Below are 15,780 nucleotides of genomic sequence, written 5' to 3'. Positions count from 1 at the left end.
ATGACGTGGAGGAGAGGACACGCCCACAGCGTCCCAAGCGGGAATCAAACCCAGGACCTTCTACCTGTGAGAGCGTCCTGGTCCGCCCTTGCAGCTCTGATGATCTCATCCACCACACGTGGAAGAGATTGTCCGGGGTAATGGTGGTGTCCAGGAGGATGTCCTTCACCGATTCCGGGACCGGGTGGAGCTCCAGCCACCTGGTCCTCTCCTGGACTACACACAAGGCCATGGCCCGTCCCAGGGAGATAGTGGCCGCCCTAGTGAGGAGTTTGGCCTCCTCGTTGATGCGGGCGGCCCCACCTAGGGGTCCCGACGCTGGCTCTTTGTTCTCGTTTAGCAATGAGGCTATCGTAACTTTAGAAGCGTTTGGTTAGCTGTGATCGAGCTTTGTTAGCACGTGGCTAGCGCGGCTATTATACAGCTTTTGCTAGCCTGTTGTTGTCACTATCTTGATAGCTTAACCCCAGGCAAAGCTTCGCTCTTAGTTAGGTCCCGTTTGCAACAGCTAACGTGACCTATGGAGCGTTTTGAGTTGGCTATGATTGAGCCTTATTAGCACGTGGCTATCGCGGCTATGATCATGCTAGTGAGGGCAGCTTGTGTTGTCACTAGCTTGTATCTTACCACGAGCTATGCCTCTTGCTCTGTTATTTTACAGGTCGCTAGGCCTGTGTAAACTGGAGCAAATTAGCACACTGTTTTGACTATTTACACAGGGTCACAACCCGGAGACCTTTTGGGTGTTTACTCTTGTGTCGTCAGCGGGGCAACCGCGTCAGATCTCCCGGGGCAGGAGTAAACCTGTCTGTGATACAACAAGCCAGAAGGCTAGTAGGCCCTAAGCAGTCTAGTCAGCTCGCAGCGTACGCTGGAGTAACAAAAACAGTGAAAGTAAATACAATTACTTACTCGATAGAGAAGTAGTGTCACTGAGATCTTGTAGTACTCGCCTCGCGGTCCAAGTAGCCGAAAACTCTTTTCCTCTTTGAGACTGTTTGAGCAACCACAATCTGTCGTCAGTGATCGAGCTTGAAGGTGTTCTCTCTATGCAGAAGAAAAACCGAATGGCGGTCAGTGACTGAGTGCACGCACTAGTACCCCGGAGGGGAGGAGCTACGCACTACGCCATGACGCAAAAGCCCAGACTCTTGGAGAGTATGTGAGTTTATAAGGAAAGTTCTGTCAAATATGTCAATAATGCCATATTACACTAAGTGAATTGCGAAGCTAATGTAGTTTAAAATAACTTAAGTTAATTTACTTAAGTACTGTACTCAATATTGAGGTATTTGTACTTTACTTCCAATACTTTTACTTTAAATGTATTACATCTCAGATCCAGATATTGTACTTTTACTACACTAAATCTATTTGAAAATTATTATTACAAAACATGCATTAACCACTTAGAAAATAGCTGATCTACAAGCTCAACATGTGTTGCGATGCATTACACTGATGTGTCCGTATGGTGCCGAAGCTGAGATGTGTGCTGTTCAGTGGCAACGACAACGCAACGAAGGAGGAGCCAGGCCCGGACATCTCATCAGCCATCTTCCCTATTGACTGTCTCTCAGTCTCGAGTCACAAGATACAGTGGGGGCTGTAGCATGCCACTTGGACACAGGCCGGGGTCTGATCAGCCTTGGTCAGATCGCCTAGAGGAGGGTGTCAAAAACACCCAAAGATTCCAGGTTTACAACACTGATGATGTGACCAAGTTTGTGCATTAGTACATGTTTAATTTACTGACTTTGTAGATCTAGATCAGCTATTTTCAAAGGATTGTTATGCATTTGTACTATTGGTATTGGTCTATTGGTATATTTTGATGTCAATACTTTTGTACATTTCCTCGAGTAAATTAGTATTTTTACATTGCAGTAAAAATGTGAGTACTTTTGACACCACTGCTTTTCACCAGAGATGCTCAAACTACATATATAGAGTTCATGTTGTCTGATTTGTCTCCTATAGCATCAAGGCAGATGTTCAGTCGGAACCCCATCCTGACCACGACTACTCTCAGTTGCCTCTGCCACTAGAAGAGCAGCTGGACGCAGCACAGCAGGAGATTGAGCGCCTCACCCAGGAGAACAAATTGCTTAAGGCGTTGGTCTTCAAAGATTCCAGAACGATGCTAAGCTTTTGAGCTTCTACACTGGATTTCAGGTGAGCAATAAAAAAAAGGAAAAATCACACCTGTGTGAACTGAGTGGTGCAACTCCCCTCTCCCCCTGCCTCTCTCTCTCTGTAATTAGCAGGCAACAGTGCAACACTATCTCTCTCTCTCTGTTTCTGGCACAACAGCGCCAGTTTTGCCCCTACTGGTACTCATAGTCACATAGTCACATAGGTCAGGACGGACATTGCTGTTCCTTGGAGAGGTTGCACCACTCAACTAGAGGACAGTCTGGGTATTGGTCATTGGATGTAATCCTACGGACTGGGGTGGAACGTGTAGGTAGGGTGTGTAGAGTAGGAGGAAGGCTCTACGTCCTCCCAGTGGGAGCTCCTCACTGGCGCCATTGGCATAACGAGTAACGACCAAATTGTCTAATCTAACTTTAAGGAGAAAAGCTGTTTAGGGTACAGCTTCCTCTCTTATCTTTATAATCTATAACTAGGTTCTCTCCCTGCTTTCCCCCCGAGAACTGCTGTAGCTCCACCCTGAATGTGTAATCTCTCCATGAGCTCATGCATAAACTTCTATCTTATGATTAGAAGTGTCCCTGACTTTGTTTGCCTCAACAATTACTACTTCATCCAGAATTCCTCGACATTGTCTGTGTTTAAAGGGAAGTAGTGAATTGTTTCTTTACGAACCCTGTGATAGGGGAGGGTGGATTGGAAGTGGATTGTAGCCTGTTCAAAAATATTGCCAAGGACTATTCATCGACTGAGGGAAACATTCTTTCCTGGATCATATTTCAAAGGTACAGTACGGTTAATGTTAATGTCATAACCAAATCAGAGACAATTGGTGGAAAGTTATACTGTATATACTTTAGCAGCACCTTGTTTATTGTCATGCTTATGTGTTCATTCTAAAGGGCTGAAATAAAAATGGTATTTAATGCTTTCATTTGTGCTATATAATATACATTTAACTCCCCTTGCTATGTATGAAACAATCTTGACATAGTTTAGTTGGTATATTGTAAAACTGTCTAAAATGTAGACAGTTTACAATATTCCAAATTATAATGGGCTGTGGAGAGGCTGTCTGAAGAGTGCAAACTGACTGTGAGAAGTGGACTGGTTAAGTAATGGTTAATGGCAGATGTGACAATCAATTGGCTGGAGCAGATGCTGGGAATTCTACACTAAAGACCACATGTCTAAAGTCAGTGTATACATATGTAAAAAATATAATTTGATATATATCTCTATTATGCAGACCAAAGCAGCCATCCATGAATAAAAAGCCTGCATTGACATAAGACATGGAACGTACCACACAGCCTTCAAATAAGGAACTTCAAGTTAGCTCCAGTCTCTTCAGAGCCATGTGCCTTTGTACTGGAGACATGCACGAGTATGGAAAATGGATTCAACGTAAGTGATGATCTATTTGTGTTTATTCCACTGTTTAACTACAGTGTGTTCAATTCACAAATCTGTCTCCTAAAATATAGGAGTGGTATTTACCAGTTAATCACTTTTTAATACTTTTATACACTATCTTTGAAAATTATGATGACAATTATTCAATAAAATAAAAAAGTCCTCCTATAATGACAGGCTATTCACAAAATCTGCATTAATATTGAGTGGCATTTTATTTTTGAGGGGCACTAGCCCCTCCTATGCCCAGCTTTCCGGGTTTGTGTAAACACGAACATTGACAAAAGACAAAAATGAAGACGGAAAAGTGAGGATGCAAATTGTGATTGGCCACCGTGATTGTGTGGGAGATGTATATATGTGGCTGGTAGAGGGATTGCGCAATACTTGAGAGATACAGTTTAGCTACGCCTGTGGCTGTTGTATGATAATAAGAGGATGCCCAGCTCAGGTTTGTGTAAACACAAACATTGAAGACAAAAGTGAAGATGGAAAAGTGAGGATGCAAATTGGGATTGGCCGGAATGTGATAGTGTATATCTGATTATCTGTATGATGATAAGAGCACACGGATGTGATTTTTTTTAAAGAACTAATAAGAAAGAATAGGAACTAAACAATGCTTGTGTTATTTGAATAATAATATAGTGGCAATAAACCTTCATAAATTAACTAGCATTGACACAGATTTTGATTTATGGTATCGCATCATTCTTCTCCAGGACAGTCTGTGATGCTCCAGTTGGTGGACTGTGTTTTTCGGGGAGTTGCTCAGGTCATGTTCGTCAACAACCCTCTCAGTGGATTCCTTATCACAGTTGGTCTGTTTCTGCAGAACCCCTGGTGGGGTCTGAACGGCCTGCTGGGGACCCTCGTCTCCACCATGTCAGCTGTAGTGCTGCTAGGACATGATAGGTAACATGTACCAAGTGCTGAGACGCAGAGCGATAGACGGAGTTGGTGCTATCTTACAATGAGCATAAGATTGAAAACAAGCGAGGGCATTTTCTAACCTACCGTATTGGCTATTTCTGTCGTATCAACTCAGGGGGGCCATATTGGCTGGTTTATATGGCTACAATGGAACCCTGGTTGGAATGCTGATGGCCGTTTTCTCTGCCAAGGGAGATTGGTACTGGTGGCTTTTACTGCCAAATATGTTCATGTCCATGTTATGGTAAGTGAGCTCTTCAGGTGTTCATCAGCTACAGTATAGGTTATTTTATATTGAAGTCCAGTCGACAGATCATGGTCAAGGTTCACGTTGTCTCGCTGAGAAATTTGTCTGCTATTTTGGAAATTATTCAGAAATAAAATGCGAAAATGATTTAGAAGGCATTTTGTAGAATCTGCCTCAGGTCTTAATGGGTTAAGGCTGAGAGTAAACGATAACATGTAGATACACAAATACATCTTTGTTCTCAATACAGCTTCATCCCCATGACAAAGACAAACAAACACTCGTCAGCTCTTCATTTCATTGCACAAAGGTTTGCACAATGGTTTGTTTTTCCACCCAATCACTAATCCATATGCTGCTTCCTGTCTTTGTGCTTTGCAGTCCAGTGGTCTCCAGTGCCTTGTCCTCAATCACCAGCAAATGGGATGTCCCGGTGTTCACCCTGCCCTTTAACATTCTGCTGTGTCTTCATCTAGCAGCCACAGGACACAACCATCCCTACTTTCCTGGGGTATAGCTGTTACAGTCAGAAACGCATGCATGCTTGCACATGTGCACAAACACACAGCGTGCATGCATATATGCATTCATGGTACTGTATGACATTGTGTGAAAAATGTCAAATATATATTATTTTTTATTTAAAATAATTATTTCCCCAAAATATTAGTCTCCAATGAAGTCTGATTAAAAAACAATGTTATTTTAAGTCAGTCAGGTAGTAAGACTACTCATAAATTCCTTCAGATACACAGACAAAACTTACAGTACACAGATCAATAATGCAGTGCAGTCATGCACACATGCACGCAACTCATACTGTATCTGATCTTTCAGCCATTCATCACAAAGTCGCCCCCTTGGCATCACAACAGCACCATGGAAGGACTTGATGTCTCTCAGGTATGTGACAGAAATGCCATTAGCCCACCTACCCCCGAGATAACATCTCTCACTTCAAATTACAAGAGGTACGGGCAGCTTCGCAGCACTCGCATAGCTCACATAACGGAGGGGGCCCTCTCAGCAACATTGCACCAGTGGCAGCGGTGGCCGAACGGATTGCGGAGCGGTCTTGATACCGGAAGGTCGCCAGTTCGAATCAGCGGTCCGACACGTTAAAATGACCACCGCTGAAGTGCCCTTGAACAAGGCATTGAACCACTACGATTAAATGTTCTATGAGCAGGGCCTGGCTGGAAACAAGTTCTTGAGCTTAGCCCAGATACCCTGGGTAAATATAGTAATCATTTAATTTAATTTAATTTAATTTCATTCAACTGAAGGATGAGAACAATACATGAGAAAGGGCAAAAACCTCTACCAAAGAGGATTGATATAGAGGGGCAAAAAGAGCAGACCAAGTACATGAGCCTGGAGAGGGCTTAAGTGCTTAACATAAGGATAACATTATGGATTGCAGCTTTAAACACTGGGGAATCTATCGAATTGAATTAAGAGAAACCATGATCTTACTGATGTCTCGTTTGCAGCTGTTCCTGGCAGTGCCAGTAGGGGTCAGTCAGGTGTATGGATGTGACAACCCCTGGTCTGCAGGTGTGTTTCTCCTGGCTCTGCTGATTGCCTCACCAACCATCTTTCTTCATGCCATGCTGGGCTCTGCTGTTGGAGTATTATCTGGTAACAATCCTGGGGCAGCTTAATTTATACAAATAAATAACGTTAATTAAATATGCCTGTAAAAGCTGCGGTTCAGATGTTAAGTTTGTTAACATCCAGGGTAAGATGCACTATCATGGCTTAATATTTAACACTATACTTAACAAGCTTAACACTCATACTTTGTTGAATGACAGTATTGTGCTATTTTTGGAAACAGATTTAGGGGCGCTAGCCCCTCCTATGCACAGCTTTGTGTGTAGGTGTGTTTGAGCACGGAATGTGTTTTTAGCACAGAATGTGATGATTTGATTGGCTTATGTAATAATAATAAAACTTGTATAGCACCTTTCATGACATAAAATGCAGCTCAAAGTGCTTTACAGAGCAATGGAGAAGAAAAGAAAAGCAAGGCATAAGACATTCAAATAGCAGTAATGCAATACAGTGAGGACATGAATAGCAGTAATGCAATACAGTGAGGACATGAATAGCAGTAATGCAATACAGTGAGGACATGAATAGCAGTAATGCAATACAGTGAGGACATGAATAACAAGGAAAGATCAATTAAAAGCATGTATGATAAGAGCGCCCCTCACTTCACACGAGTATTTTTGAAAAATGTTGAACATCTTTGAAACATTTCCTTTATATGCCCAAAATAGGTATGCCAGGTTCAAATTATAAATGAACCAATTTCCTTCCAATACATACTGTACGTACAGTACATAATAAGGTCAGGTCTTTTTTGGAGGGATTTTCTTTGTAATATTACATTTATGGTTGTAAATATTATAGTACTATATCATTTATTTAATCTCCCTCACTATCATTTAAGTAGTTCACCCAAAATTACAATTTTGGGTGAACTATTACACACGTCATCAAATTATTGGCTTAGGAATGCAACAAAAAGGCTTCATGGGGTCTGTGATTGATAGAAAATACGTCATTCTTTGGGTGAACTACAGATTTGGGCATTCTGAATGCATTAGGTGTTTTGTCCTGTTTGACAGCTATTTCATATAGAATCTTGTGCTTTGTGTAGGTCTGGCTTTAGCAGCTTCACATGGGGACATTTACTCAGGGCTGTGGGGATATAACAGCGCTTTGTCCTGTGCTGCCATCGGAGGGATGTTTTATGCTTTGACATGGCAGGCCCACTTACTGGCTCTAACCTGTGGTAAGACTGAAGAAGAATAAATATATTAAAAGAAACATTTGACCATTGTTCAACATTATCTTCATATATGAACCTCTAATGCTCACTATAAGACAGAGTAATTTCTATCTACTTAACTGTGTCTCACTGGCCCCCTTTCCACCAAGGTTGAACCGGTTCTGTTCTTTTTTACTGACATATTTTGAACCGGTTCAGAGTGTTTCCACTGAAAATGGATTGGTCAGAACACTAAGTGTTTTTTCTTGCCCTGAACTGGATGCAGAAGGCGATTTAAACAATGGCAAAAGCAAGCAAAAAATCATTAATTAAAAACAAATTGATGGATGGTTAAAAAATGTGCCTTTGACTTTATCATTTCAAACAAGATTTCATTCAAACGTGTTACTTTCGTTTTGGTTTATTGATGCAAGAATGGCAAGAAAGGCTTCTAATGTATTTTCTTGCGCTAACTTTCCAGGAAAAGAAAGGCTGTAGTTTCAGTTAGCGTGGTCTCCCTGCAGATGTCATTTGTGGGCATGTTTCTGAATTGTTCACAGCCGACCTCTGAGATGCAGAGACTATTGTGCCATCTTATAATGAGCATTGGATGAAAAATGGTTGAACTGTTCCTTTAGTAATTCTTATTTTATTAACAAAACAAATATGATTCTTTACAGCGTTTTTCTGTGCTTATATGACTGCAGCTATTTCAAATCTCATGTCCACTGTAAGTAAGGACTTTTCTTCCTAAATCAACGATTCCCAATTTCGGGACCAGGGCCAACTTGAAAATCTTGAAAGTGTTTGCGGTGGGCCACTTGCATTTTCTAGCATGTTTATTTTAATGATCAAAGGTTTTAAAGAAAAAATACCATGACTTTGTTTCATATAATCATTAAAACGTGTTTTTCCAAGTAACTGGGGGCCCACTTGCAATATCCTCACGGCCCAACAGTGGGCCCCGGCCCACAGGTTGGGAATCGCTGTCCTAAATCAATTCAGATCAGCCTCATGTGACCACTCGCATATCCCCCGCAATGCTTCAGCACGTTCCTCTTGTTTCAGGTGGCGTTGCCAGCATGCACCTGGCCGTTCTGCCTGTCAACTCTCATCTTCCTCCTCCTCTCTTCTGAAACACCAGCCATCTGCAGACTGCCTCTGTCGGTGGTCTCCTACCCCGAGAAGAACCTGCAGTACTACAGAGAACTGAGAGACTCTGAGAGGTCTAAAGGTCCTCAGCAGATCTACAGAAGTGGTTCTCAAAGTGGGGTCCCAGGGGTCCTTGAAGGGACTCCAGAGGTCCCCAGCGAAATGTGTTAATGTAGCATAAAAAAACTAGAAATGCACTCTGTCGAGCTGCCAACTTGAGCAACTTACCTCTGACTCTTGTCAACTTAATGTCCCTCCCCCCTTCTGCCACCAGACACCCCATGTCTATTCTAGACCACCCAACATGCGAGGATGTCTTGCATATGTATATTCTTTTTCCCATTGTAAATTGCGAGCTTCTTTGGCAAATGGGCAAATAGAAACGGACAGTATCGGCATCCATGGACTTTTTAAGTTATGTCAAATACATTTTATTTGCCATAAGCAGACTCCAATCAAGTTATTGAAACATCTGAGTTATGTCATATATATATATATATATATATATATATATATATATATATATATATAAGTTTGAAAACAGTATGGCGCTCTGCTGTAACGAGAGGGGGGAGACGGGAGACCACTGCAGTCACTTCACAACCTTTTGTCTAGGCAAACGAACGGCTCAAAACCCCACAGACCACTCAACAGAGCGTCGAATACAATAACTCTTCGGCAGGCAGCAAAGAATATAGCATCGAAATCTGTTTAACCACCCTAAACCTGTATACATCAGCTATTTGAAAATAGACGATCTATGAGCTATTTAAAAAAACGTGTAATAAGAACGTGTCCATTTTCTCCTTTATACTGTATTATAGTGCATTTCCATGTCCCAGAATAATATTGTAAATTGACAGCAGAGGGCAGCACTGCTAAGGGAAATTAAAAGTGCTGCCTTTGGTACAGTAAGTTTGGTTGTAGCCCTAAATTTAGCCATATGCACTACATCATTATTTAAGGGGTCCGTACTAGGCCCCCTATTTTGGCACGTCCACATCAAGTCTCACATGTCACAATTTTCGCTGAATGTTCACACGGTTGCCAGTTCGAACACGGGCTCCCCCAGAGTTAGTGTCGAAGTGTTCTTGAGCAAGACACTGAACCCCAAATTGCTCCTGATGTGCTGGTTGGTGCCTTGCATGGTTTCTGCTGCCATCAGTGTATGAATGTGTGGGTGAATGTAATGCACAATCTATGTAAAGCGCCTTGGATAAAGGCGCTATATAAATGCACCATTTACCATTTAGAGATCCCCACACAGGATTTCCATCAAATGAAAAGAGAGGAACAGGTTTTAGTATAAAATGTAACATTGTTATTTAAAAACATGTCAAAGACACAAGGCTGGGCCTGGGCCGTGGCTCAGCGGTCCAGGCACCTTGGCTGGTAATCCAGTCTGGCAGTGTGCCGCGGGTTCGACTCCCGATCCCGACGGCCTTTACTGCATGTCATCCCCCCCATCTCTCTCCCCATTTCCTGTCAGCCTACTGTCTGTCCCTCCATAAAAAATATAAAATAAAGGCGAAAGCCACAAAAAAAACATTTACCCAAAAAAAAAAGACAAGGCTGACAAAGTCGTGTCTGTATCCCAGATATAAAATGAGCAAGGAATGACAATGACACTTAGGGTAACTAGGTCTATAAGGGACAGCTGGTTGTCCAGTCTAGGTCAGACACTGGACAATGGTATGTTAAACGCAATTGCTAGGGAAGAAATCACACCCGTGTGAAGTGAGGGGCGCTCTTATCGTATATCATGATGTAACATGTCTATTTGCTCAGACACTGACGTAAAATTCTTCATTCATTGTCAATGGGAATTTAATCTGTGTAGGATGAAAATAGACACTAAGCCAATTTGCTCAACCACATGATGTAAATTCTCCATTCATTGTCAATGGGAATTTAATGTTTGTGTAGGACGAAAATCTACACTAATAGCTGAATATATGAGACGCTAGCGCCCCTCAAAAACTGCACATGGCGTTACTCTGTATGTGTGCGTGCGTTTTACCATAGAACACTGTTGTCCCAGCCACTGGGACACAGTGACAGTCACACTCATGTGTCATGTGTCATGTGTGGGGGCTGGAGGATGATTATGTAACAGAAGGCGAGAAGAGGAGCTTGATGATTAAGTGAATGTTTGGTGAATGGCTTTTTATGTTCCTCATAGAGAACCGTTTTTTGTGAAGGAACCAGAAATGGTTCAACAAAGAATGTTTTCATTCTTCTTGAGGCACCTTCAACGAATACAAGACAACTCACCCCGGTGCTTGCCCGTTTTTCCTCCCGGAATTTTCCCAAGTGAGGGGGATAACTTTGTAATATGCTATTGGCTGTTTGTATTCTTTTTGGACAAATATAAAAAGATACTCCTGTGGAAAGGCTATATTATTTTACTTATATTGACCCTATAAACAATTTAGTATTATTTAGTATATGTAAGATTTTTCCCACTCAAATGGTACCTCGTCAGATAATCCCCACATAGCCTACAACAACTTCTGTGAACAGACTTCACTGTAGTAGCTTTTCATAAATTATATTTGTACTTAGGCTGTCTGCTGCCGTGAAAGTTTATAGTTAGATAAATTCAAAGTCCAGCCGTCTGCTGTCCAGCCTCTCCCACCCCTCACTGGGGAAAATTCCGGGAGGAAAACAGAAAAGGGGTGAGTTGTCTTGTTACCCCTTCAACCACTCAACCCTGGCATCATCATTTTGAGCATGTCTACTCTTAATAAGCGAACATTTGTCGAAAACAGATCTGCAGGCTTACATGTGAAGAGATTTGTTTTAGAGGGAAAAGGAGCAGGCCAAGTGTAGAGCTCTGGTAGACACCGTCAAAGTATAGGTTTAAGTGGTGTTCTTTATAGAACCATTAAAATAAATGGTTCTTCAAAGAGCCTTGGTCTGAATCCAAAAATGGTTCTATATGGCATCACTCTGGTTCCGGTTCCAGTTGGCACCTTTATTTTTCTTTAGTTTATGCCAAGAGTACCTGAATAAACCTAATAGGTCACACTCACACCTGTGGGAAAAAGTTAAAGTTATGCTGTGACTGTTTTACAGTGCAGCAGCAACCACCCACCAATAGGTGTCAATATAGACTGCAGTATAACTATTCCAGACGTTTCTAGAAGGAGGAACAAGTTCTGTGAGTCAGTACAGCGTTGTAGTGCGAGTTGTAGTGTTACTGTTACATCATGTTACTGTGTGTATAAATAAAAATCACACCCGTGAACTGTGAAGTGAGGGGCACTCTTATCAGAAATAGGATCCAGCAGGAAAGCACGGACATCTAAAACGTTCTACGGGTGCTGAACACACATACGTACAGATTAGAAGCACACCGGTATTGAGCAACAACTTTTCGACCCCTTCGGGTCTTCGTCAGGATGCATGCCATCATTCCTGACGAATCAGACCCGAAGGGCAAAAAACTGAAACGCTTTGCCGACACTACAAGTTGAAGCAGCGCGCAAGCGTCATTTCTTTTCATCTACCAGCTGTTTAAAAACCGGGAAGAGACGCCTGCTCTAGGCGCTTTCTTGCCGCCTCTTGACGCGACAGTGTGCCTGTACCCACACACAAAGCTGGGCATAGGAGGGGCTAGCGCCTCTCAAAAAGCCTTATTGACAACACTGATGATAGTGCTGTCAAACAAGTCTAGCTATTTATGAAACCATTTCATCTCCAATACAATGTTATACAATATGTAGTGGGGGTCCCTGCTAGCCTGGCTAATAAGCCAGACCGAATCAGCCGTTGGCAAAAAAAATGTGCCTGCCGGCGGATTACGGTCTGGAGAGGCTCAATTGTACGCCCATTTCCTACACCAGAGAACCGGTGTGGCCAATCGGGACACGGTATGCAATATGGGCGGGCTTTGGTACAGTGACATTCAATGCTTGAGACCTTTGACTGACAGTACCTCTAACCAATTGCGTCAAAGAGAAAATGTTTGAACCCACCCCCCGGGAAACAAGATCCATACACAGCCTCTCCAGACTCAAATACCACACGACAGTGTGATTTGAGTCTGGCTTATTAGCCAGGCTAGGTCCCTGCTTCATCTCTCTCTCAGCTAAGTGGTCCTTGGCCTGCTGCAGTAGATAAAAGGTGAACTTTTCCCTTCCCACAGCCCGGTTGGTTAACAGGACAGTGTGACCTTTAGGGCCTGGAGAGGTGTTGGCAATGGGATGATGTCAGTGTCACTTCCACTGTGACTCACCTGACACCTCACTGGTGTTGCCATATTTTGCGAGAGATGTGGCAGATATTTGAAAATAGCTTGTGAGCTTGTAACTGCTTAAATACATTTGTATCTATTGTATGCTAGAATTGTTTTTTTAAAAGGAACCATTTTGAAACATTTTAACAACACACATCCGGTACTGGGGTCCCTAGCTGCTACAAACTATTTTCAGATGGGGCGGCCCATGGACAAATAAATAATTATTCATTAGGATTTGAAAATGTTTGAGAACCACTGGTTTAAAAACATTAGGGAACAATCTCAAATAAGCAACTGCACTTTAGAAACAAGCTCTGAAAAACGCAACGCAACCCACTATCAATATTTCGTGTCAAATATTGTGTCAAGATATGCTTATAGTACCAACAATAGCAGATCTACAAGCTCACAACATGTCACGATCTGTTGTGATCTGGTAGAGGTGCTATTTTTGAATAGCTAAAATAAAAGTATAAATGTTTTGTATTTATAATCTAAACCTGCAAAGTAACTAAAGCTGTCACATAATTGTAGCCGAGTAAAAATTACAATATTTACTCAGGTAAAGTATAAAATAAGGCCTATACGTGGTTAATGTATGATTTGTATAAACTAAAGAATGAACTAGTAAGTATGTTGCACCTATGCACTTTTAGTTAGTTACTCTCCACCGCTGATGAAGAGGCATGAATCCAGACAGACAGAGAAAAGCAGGGACAAGCACATCACACTAAAACCTGCAGTTATTTACTTTACTTGGGCACACAAATGGTGTGTCACTGTCATTGTTAACTGAGAAATCCGTTGCAATGAAGTATGAATGAGGCTTTAGTGTGGCTGTTCCAGTGGGCAGGAGGAATGAACACTGTGAAAGAGCTAATTCTATCCTGGCACAGTCTGTGAGCAGTAGGCCTGGAAGAGCCTGTGACGCTTTTGGCTCTGTGCACATTCAAACCAAATTTGTCTCCCGTTTCCTGTAAGGATGAATGGAGAATCCACTAGAAACTCCTTCTGCCATTGGTGGAGTGCAGCATCAGGAGGAGGAAGCATGACCTTGTATGTATGTATGCTCTCTCTGACACCATTTTCCATTTCCATAGCAACACTGCACATATTGCCAAGAAAACGGTGTTTCATGACTTTGTAGGGCAGTGGAACCTAAATACATTCACAAATGAAATAGAAGTGTCTGTCACTGTGGGAAAATGAGTTATAGGAGCAACTTGAGGGATATCGAAGAGAGAAAATCCAGTACATAATCTCCATCAGGTTGAAGGCTGTGGCAGAGATGATGTTTTCACCTGTGTGTGTGTGTGTGTGTGTGTGTGTGTGTGTGTGTGTGTGTGTGTGTGTGTGTGTGTGTGTGTGTGTGTGTGTGTGTGTGTGTGTGTGTGTGTGTGTGTGTGTGTGTGTGTGTGTGTGTGTGTGTGGCTGACCTCACAAACATACTGGAACAAATCAGCACCAAACTTGGTGGCCAAGGAAGACACTCTCCCAATGTTTTCCAATCTAACAACAACAACAACTATATTATTAATGAAGACGTCACCTCCTAGCCATCACACTTATGGGATTATGTTTAAGAGGCTATGTAGTGCAATTATACACACAAATGACCGACACAGCAGATAGATAAAAACACACACACATGCTAGACTGTAACAATGATGCACGCACACCTACATACATACACACAGAGACATAACGACACAGAGAGAGATAGAGACTGCAGCACTGAAGTGTACATGTGCTGTGTGGATGGGATTGATGTTGTATGATGGGGTATGAATTCAGCATGTACCCTTCTTGCATAGATCTTTCATCACTAATTCCATTGTGCCACACTTGTGTAGCCCACAGACAGAAGAGCAAGGAGGCGAGAGAGAGAGAGACAGAAGCAATATGCAAACAGTTGTGTTCTGATGAATACATGTATACTTTGACTATGCCTTATATTGTTGTTATTTAGTCTTTATGTGGCCATTGTTGCATGGTTAAAACAATAATGCATTTAATTTCACGGTTACTTTTCTGATATCGCTATGCTATTAGCTGAGAATAGTAGAATAGCATTGTCCTCCATGGTTGCCTTCCCAATTCTCAGCCTAACTCCCACCTATGAACTACAGCCTCAGACCACCCCATTCGACCGTTATCATACTATTAAATCGGCGTTATCATCCGTTATCATCACCATCGAATGGGGCCAGTATGGCCATACTGGCATACTCACTGTTTCAGTATGTCATTATCACCGATTCGATTGTGACGGGTGATAATGTCACTGATGTCCTGACGGAAGCGCGCCTCAGCGCCGTCCGAGTTACGTCCCGATAGGCAGTAGTATATATTAGTAGCCCCTAGTTTCCCTAGGAAATGTCGGCCACTATGCCAGTATGGCCATACTGGCCCCATTCGATGGTGATGAGTATGCCAGTATGGCCATACTGGCCCCATTCGATGGTGATGATAACGGATGATAACGCCAATTTAATGGTATGATTTTAGTTTTTTACTTCATGTTTTGATTGTATTCAAATGTAGGCCTACTTCCAAATGTGTTCCAAATGGTCCCATACAGCAGCTCTGTAACTAGTTATGGGTGTACTTGAAATGAATAGGGTCCTTAATTAAGTCCTACTGTATATACTTTGTCATAGGAGGGATAGCGAAAATAGCAGATCCACAAGCTCATATATGTTCCACTATTTCTATTTAAATGTTAGAATGACATGCATGCCCATGTAAAAGTGAACATTAGCACTTAGCAGACTGTATGACTTGTCAATATTTGATTTATTTCGAATAGTCAGTAAAACATAAATAGCATACCCTTTGAAATTCATCATAGAC

General features: G+C 42.1%; 1 protein-coding gene across 3 annotated transcripts; it reads left to right on the top strand.

Moving 5' to 3' along the window:
• The first annotated feature begins 2,035 nt into the window (after positions 1–2,035).
• Positions 2,036–8,954, top strand: LOC306939183 (urea transporter 1-like). Of its 3 annotated transcripts, XM_079523716.1 has the most exons (11): positions 2,719–2,815; positions 2,890–2,939; positions 3,404–3,561; positions 4,293–4,485; positions 4,619–4,747; positions 5,132–5,261; positions 5,588–5,653; positions 6,244–6,391; positions 7,422–7,556; positions 8,213–8,262; positions 8,601–8,954. In XM_079523716.1, the coding sequence occupies exons 3-11, from the start codon at positions 3,450–3,452 to the stop codon at positions 8,853–8,855; spliced, it is 1,218 nt and encodes a 405-aa protein (XP_079379842.1). In that variant the 5' UTR covers positions 2,719–2,815; positions 2,890–2,939; positions 3,404–3,449; the 3' UTR covers positions 8,856–8,954. The 3 variants fall into 3 exon arrangements, with proteins under 3 accessions (XP_079379843.1, XP_079379842.1, XP_079379844.1); XM_079523717.1 differs by lacking the exons at positions 2,719–2,815; positions 2,890–2,939 and adding an exon at positions 2,036–2,175; XM_079523718.1 differs by lacking the exon at positions 7,422–7,556.
• The last annotated feature ends 6,826 nt before the right edge of the window (positions 8,955–15,780 follow it).

This window comes from Electrona antarctica (genome assembly GCF_951216825.1).
Source record: "Electrona antarctica genome assembly, chromosome: 16".
Taxonomy (NCBI): Eukaryota; Metazoa; Chordata; class Actinopteri; order Myctophiformes; family Myctophidae; genus Electrona; species Electrona antarctica.
The sequence above is the reverse complement of the archived record's forward strand: the minus strand, read 5'-3'. Positions and strand labels throughout refer to the sequence as shown.